We start from the raw sequence: 7,500 nt of genomic DNA on the forward strand, positions 1-7,500 counted from the left end.
CATGTCCTTTCATTTACCATCCATCCATCATAATCTTTTTTTTTTCTTCTACCCATCCATCCACGCATCCATAATAATCTAACTTCTTATTTTATTCATCCACCCAGTTGTTTACCTACACCATCTCCTCCATCATAATCAAACCTCTTATCCCAATCATCTATCCATACAGCCATCATAATAAAACATCTTATTTCCAGTTATCCATCTATCCACCCATCATAATCAAACCTCTTATCCCAACCATCCTTCAGTCCATCTATCCACTGTATAATTTAACTTCTCATCCATCCATCCGTCCATTCATTTTGCTTAAAACGAAACCTTGTAATGAGTTTTATTTTATTATTATTTTGTCAGTATAAAATGTTTTTTTCCCTTTAATGTTTCTTAACTCCCAAAATGTCAGAGTAGCATTTCTCTTCATTTTCTGTTCTCTCCTTCCAGTTTGTGCAAGTCCACTTGGGGTCACTGTTCCATCTACAACCGTCTCCTTCCCCCCGGTTTCTCCTACCGAAAACTCTACATGCAGCTCGATGAAGGAAGTTTGACGTTCAACGCTAACCCTCAGGAGGTGAGGAGGACTGGCACGCCACGTTCTCACGCTAGCACGCCTGCTTCTTTTCACCGCTGGGATCAGAGGCCGATGTTTAGGCGCTCCGGTGTTCTGGTTAACGATGAGAGAGCGGTGGAAGCTGCTCATGTTTTATAGCTTCGTGCATGGCTTTACCTACATTTACACAGCTTCAGGGTTCGATTTACTCGTGTAAATCCGAGTCTCTCGCTCTTTCTCTCTTTGTGTGTGTGTGTGTGTGTGTGTGTGTGTGTGTGTGTGTGTGTGTGTGTGTGTGTGTGTGTGTGTGTGTGTGTGTGTGTGTGTGTGTGTGTGTGTGTGTGTGTGTGTGTGTGTGTGTGTGTGTGTGTGTGTGTGTGTGTGTGTGTGTGTGTGTGTGTGTGTGTGTGTGTGTGTGTAGGGTATCACTTACCTCATGTCCAAAAGCATTCTTGTGGACCATCCGAAGGAAATCGCCAAGTTCATATTCTACACCAGAACGCTGAACTGGAAAATGCTGCGTATTTATCTTGATGAACGGTTTGTTACTCTCTCTATTAATTTATTTAATTTTTTAAAAAATGTTGTCATTTTAAAAATTTTATTTACTTCTTATTTATTTATTTGATTTTATTTTCTATTTATTTTATTTTAATTTATTTTAAGAAATTATGGAGACGGAGAAAGCTAAGCCATAGAAATATAAATTTTTAGTACATCACTTACACTTCCCAAAAGTAATAGCCCCCCTTCCAACACCACCAAGAAGTATATCCACTAGTAATTTTTATTTATAATTTTATTAATATATTTATTTATCATTTTCTTTAACAAGTATCTGAATTTATGTAAATCATGCACTGTTTGTTGAGGAAAAAAAATAAAAATGTATGTAGTGTTTTTATATATAAACATAAAATATAGATTTTAAATCATAGCACATAAATTTTTCATTTTCAAAAACACATTTTATTTTTTTCTTTTTCTTTTTTCTTTTTTTAGCCGCCTGACCTGACCAATCAGATTTCTAAACTAAAACGCAAAGTAAACAAACCCGGACGGCCGAGCACTGCTGCTCGTTAGCGAGCGAATATGACGAGATTTATGACATGCAGAACGGAAAATATTTGAGCACTTTAAAAAAAAAAAAAAAGTTTCTTTTTCCACTTTAACTCCATGCTGTCGAGTCACACATTAGTTTTTTGCCTCTAAAAAGCTCTCTTAAAAAGCTCTAGCAAAGACAAACAAGCTCCTGAGCTTTATTTTATCTACAGTAATGATGATGATGATGATTAACTCAAGAGAGAGTTATTTATCTACTCACTTCCTGTCCCCCGGTGTTACTGATGTTTGTTGAATGTATTCTAATCTGATTTATCCGTGTTTAGCCGAGACGTGCTGGACGAGCTGGTCACACTACACAACTTCAGTAACCAGTTCCTCCCCAACGCGCTGAGGGATTTCTTCAGACACATTCACGCGCCTGAGGAGCGTGGCGAGTACCTGGAGACGCTCATCACCAAGTTCTCACACCGTTTCTGTGCCTGTAACCCCGCGCTGGTGAGGGAGGTCGGCCTCACGCCTGGTGAGTGCACATCACCTCATCCTACTGCAGATACCAGGGGTCCCCAAACTTTTTTGTACCATGGACCAGTTTGATTTCGTGGCCTGAGGGGCGGAAGGGAGGGTTGACATTTTGCTTTTGGGTTATTTTAGCCTGGGTTAGCTTGTGGACTTGGTGATGTATAGGAAAACCCGTGACTGAGTCGAATGCGGGAGTGTGGCATGGTTGGAAGTGGCAAATTTTAAAAATAAAATGCATGTAATTTTAAGTTAAATATATTATATTATATGTTATAAGTTTATTGTTGCTTTGCAGCCCAGGAACCAAATGATCCCCGGCCCGGTCCAGGTCCAAGGCCCGGTGGTTGGGGATCCCTGGCGTATATGACTAGATATTTTTGTACATCTCCCATACTGATTTTAAAAACCAAAAATAGCTTGATTAAAAATGACTTTAAATAATTATATATTCTAAAAAAATAAATTATAATAATTCTAATAAAAATAAGAATTATAATTATATTCTAATAGGAAATTATAATAATTGTAATAATAATCTAACAAAGTATAATAATTCTAATATTTTAATACAAAAGTGTAGTAATTATAATAATATTCTAATAAAAAAATTAGAATTATAATATTCTCAAATTATAATAGTTATAATCATCTAATAAAAATATAATAATTCAAATAATATTCTAATACAAAATTATAATATTATAATAAAAAAAGTATAATTAATATTCTAATAATAATATTCTAATAAAATATCTCTGGAAGCAACTGATCGTTGTAGAAAGGACATTATTAATATTTACATTATTTACTGTCCAGTGTCACCCAGATGAGGATGAGGTTCCCCTCTGAGCCTGGTTCCTCTCAAGGTTTCTTCCTCATCTCAGGGAGTTTTTCCTCACCACCGTCACCTCAGGCTTCTCATTAGAGATAAATAGTAACTTTAAAATTTCATTTTTTCTGTTTCTATAATTCTGTAAAGCTGCTTTGAGACATTGTCCGTTGTTAAAAGTGCTATAGAAACAAATTGAATTGATTTTATTGTTGATATATTTAAAATTATTTTTTTAAAATATCTAATAATAAAAAAAACTCCACATTGCTGATGATATCGCAGGAAAGTGTATTGTGAGAGAATTAATCGTGATGATATTATCGTCAGATTGCTCTGCCCTGCTGCTCTAGAACACTAGAAAAGAATATTTCTGTATGTAGTTTATACAAGTCTGTCTGTGTATAGTCTAGATGTCTATATTTTTCCCCCAAAATGTTTTTGTTGTCTTATAAGCTGTGTTTGGTTTTTTTTTTTTTGAATGAGGTGTTACACAACCCTTTCTTTTCTTTTTTTCTTCTCGTCTCCTGGTGCAGGATGAATGAAATATCTTCTCAGTGTTACATGAATCCCTACAGTGTTTTAGGGCTGAGGATGTAATGGCAGTATTGTGATGAATCATGTCATAGTGTAGTTCTTATTAGGTTACGTCACTCTGTTATGTGTAATCTCGTGTGTGTGTGTGTGTGTGTGTGTGTGTGTGTGTGTGTGTGTGTGTGAGACTGTGTGTGTGAGACTGTGTGTGTGAGACTGTGTGTGTGAGACTGTGTGTGTGAGACTGTGTGTGTGAGACTGTGTGTGTGAGACTGTGTGTGTGAGACTGTGTGTGTGCGAGAGAGAGTGAGTCAGGGTGGTACTAAAATCTCTCCCCATCTCCAAAGCCATGCTTAAGCTCTGAGGCTTAAAGTGTTAGCAGAGCTAAAGGCAGAGTTCCAGTCCAGCCTGCAGTGTGTGTGTATATAATGTTCCTCCAAAAAACACACACACACACACACTAAACTGACTGAAAGGAACGATGTGCTTCCTTCATTCACACAACGGCTGCGTCTCTTAACAGACGCCTCAGCAGATATAATCAAGACTCCTTTCTCAGCAGTAACTGCCATGTTTCCTGTCGGCCGCCGCTGCAGCTCGCTCCCACTCTGGTTAACGTTAGAACTTATTTACTCTAACTCCGACGCGGTAAACAAAGGTCAGGGGGAAAGCAGCTAAATCAGAGCGACAGCTTTCTAACCTTTAAGACGTGCAGACTTAAACGAAGACGTCTGGTTTATAAAGACGCTCACTTTCGCTCCTTCAAGACTCCTCAAGCCTGGGGGGCGGGGCTTAATCCCAGGCCCCACTTTTCTTGCTTTATTTTTTCCCCTTTTATCATTTTCGATCTGTGTAATTTCTCAATCCTCATGTCCTCTGTGTTGCAGACGCTGTGTACGTGCTGTGCTACTCGCTCATCCTGCTGTCCATCGATCTGACCAGCCCACACGTCAAGAACAAGATGTCCAAGCGCGAGTTCATCCGCAACACGCGCCGAGCCGCGCAGAACATCAGCGAGGACTTTGTGGGTCACCTGTACGACAACATTTATCTGATTGGCCATGTGGCTGCCTAGCAGATCTTGAACACACTCACACTCTCTCTCTCACACACACACACACACACACACACACACACACACACATACACAGAGGCACTGGCCAATGAAACACTCAGCTACGGCACTGATGCGCGTTCTGCTAATAGGAAGGGGGTCGAGGATGGAGAGGCGTCCTAACACTGAGGTATAGAGGCGTGTAGGGAATGCTAGACATACACACACGCGAAACATGAGTTACCTTAAGCAACCCGTGGCAGGAAAGGGTAGCAACACACACACACGGCTTAAAACCGCAGAGCCTTGTACTGTAGCCACATGAAGCTAAATGCAGCCGTGTCATCGTCATTTTTAATCTGAATATTTTAGACCAGACTGCGAGATTATTTTTCCACTCAGTGAATGTCTGTTCTCTGCATCCGTTTCCTGTGTGTGTGTGTGTGTGTGTGTGGTTTTTGTTTTTTTCCTTGATCTGGTTCAATCCGGATTGAAACGAAGGGCCCTCGATGCTTTTCTCAAACACCCCCCACCCCACCCCAACCTGGTGATGAAACACTAATCATCGGCTTGACGTTGTTGCACCGCTATACTCCGACACGGATATGAAGATTCACGATCACATGATCAGCCCCAACGTCGTCACCTGACGGGCTCCGGGTTCCGGATTCCTTCTCCTCTGGGGGGGGGGGTTCTTTCTGCATCCCAGCTGTATTCCCCGGATCCCACGGGATGAAGCTCTTCCTGAAGATCATACAAAGGAACAGTTTTATTTATTTCCTCGATCCGTCCGAGCTTGACCCCGTTGTGTGTGTACACGTTGCTTCCTAAAGAGGTGTGGACGCGATGGGAATGCCTCGCCCTGCCTCGCCCGGTCTCGCCTCGCCTCGCCCTCACACCCCACCCCCCTTCTTCCTGCTGCCTGTATAAACTGTCTCTGCTGCTTCTGCTGCGTAACGCGAGCGAATATCTCACACTGTCACTGTTACTGTTCTGTTGATGAAGAGCACTTTAACCCCATGTTTCTCGTAAGATTCGCGTATAATCTCTGAATCCCTCCTCCTTTCTAACCCAGGGGTCGATGCACATCTGAAGGAGCTCCACACTAGTGCCAATAGCAACGCCGAGGCGTGTAACACACTGACGTGACTTCACACGTAGTAGAAAATTATATGAATGATGGGACTCGTTTTATTTGCACATCATGTACATATATAAGTATAGAGGTTTATATAGAAATCTAATTTTATTTTTAAAATATTTTAGCTAATTTTTTTTTTTTTTGAGGGTTTTTCTTTCCCTTATTTGATAGGATGACTTCTCTTTGCACTTCTGAAAATGTTTGCCACGTGTGTCTCTCTCTCTCTCTCATATATATTTCTGTCTCTCACACACACATCATTGATGTTGTCCATCATGCAAATGAATACTAATGATGCAAACAAAAATCTGGGATTTATATTTTATGTTAATTTTTTTTTCCATTTCCTTCCCTGCAAATCGTTCTGCCGGTGTTCGGAGAAAATATTGGACTATTTGGGAAAAAAATCTTGTCTTTATTTATCTAGATTTTGCATTATTATTATTATTATTATTATTATTATTTTTATTTTTTTTTTTCTTACATGTTTAGTAGGCATGTGCCACTATATTTTTATTAGATTTTACAACACGTAGCATCTCGACATGCTGGAAAAGGATGTCTCGGGATTGTCGTTTGAAATGCTCATCACTTCTCCTGCGTGTGATTTATCCAAGCTGAACGCAGAGGAGAGCCGAGAGTAAATAACTGTCACATGCACTAGAAGTGAAGATGCCAGACATCATTCACACGCTTTTGTTTTTGTTTTGTTTGTTTTTCCCCAAATATTATGATCATGGAATTATAATAAAAATAATTCTTTTTTAAATCTAATACCGGCACATGCCTATTAATTCCAATGAAAATAAAATACTATCCCAGAGGCCTTAAAGGGGACAGAAGAATAAAAGATGGTCAGAAATAAAGTGAATTAAAAACCCATAACAATGAAACTTTTTGTTTGATTAAATTTATTTAATAACAAAAAGAAATTAGCATATAATTATGGAAAGATTTCTGAATGACAACACTGGATTAAATACTTATAGATTGTATAAAAAAAATTTAATTGTATTAAAAACTGTCCTGTGTTTGGTGTGGATTTTTTTTTTATCTGTCTGTCTGTCTGTCTATCTGTCCAATAGCTATCTATCTATCTGTTTATTTGTCTATCTGTCTGTCTGTCTATCTATCTATCTATCTATCTATCTGTCTGTCTATCTATCTATCTATGCTGATGTCATAGACTTTAAATCCTTTTAATTATATATATTTCTATAAATATACTAACCCTAGTTTTTGTTTTATTTCATAACAGACAGTTGTTCATGTACATCATGAGTCATTATATGCAGTAGGAGTCACTCAAAAGGCTAAAGTTCCACTCCTCATCTATATAAACTGAGATGGATTGAACTTTAATGTATATTATATAGAATTTTAGAATGTAGATGAAAGCTGCTGTAGTCACAGAGAAAGGTGACATTTCATCACTGATAAACTTTCCAGAATAGGAGTGTGTGTATTATAAGACTAGGCTAGATATGAGGAACAAAGAGAGCAATAGATATAAACCTCAAAATCTAGCATTATGTTACATTAATGCTGTATTACAAAATATAGCAATATATCTTCTATTACGTTACACTGTAGTGTCTGATACTTAGATAGTAAAGAGATGAAGTGTGTGGAGTATATGACATGACCTTTATAGATCAAGGCTGAGTTTCAAAGTAAAGATCAGAGAGAGAGAGAGAGAGATCAATGTGTTAATATCTGTAGTGTTAGTGTAGGCAATGCGCATATGTAATTCGATGGATAGACAGACAGACAGACAGACAGACAGATAGATAGATAGATAGATA

The 7,500-nt window shown here is 38.5% G+C and overlaps 1 protein-coding gene across 2 annotated transcripts in view; it reads left to right on the plus strand.

Annotated features, from left to right (window-relative positions):
* Positions 1 to 6,784, plus strand: part of fbxo8 (F-box protein 8) — a 10,807-nt gene extending 4,023 nt beyond the window's left edge. The window contains exons 3-6 of one of the 2 annotated variants that reach the window (XM_058386379.1): positions 448 to 574; positions 975 to 1,093; positions 1,942 to 2,138; positions 4,388 to 6,784. In XM_058386379.1, the coding sequence (XP_058242362.1) occupies positions 448 to 574; positions 975 to 1,093; positions 1,942 to 2,138; positions 4,388 to 4,575 (631 nt within the window). In that variant the 3' untranslated portion in view covers positions 4,576 to 6,784. The remainder of the gene's footprint in view (positions 1 to 447; positions 575 to 974; positions 1,094 to 1,941; positions 2,139 to 4,387) is intronic. The other variant, XM_058386378.1, reaches the window with a different exon arrangement.
* The last annotated feature ends 716 nt before the right edge of the window (positions 6,785 to 7,500 follow it).

The sequence above is a fragment of the Hemibagrus wyckioides genome, linkage group LG03 (genome assembly GCF_019097595.1).
Source record: "Hemibagrus wyckioides isolate EC202008001 linkage group LG03, SWU_Hwy_1.0, whole genome shotgun sequence".
NCBI lineage: Eukaryota > Metazoa > Chordata > Actinopteri > Siluriformes > Bagridae > Hemibagrus > Hemibagrus wyckioides.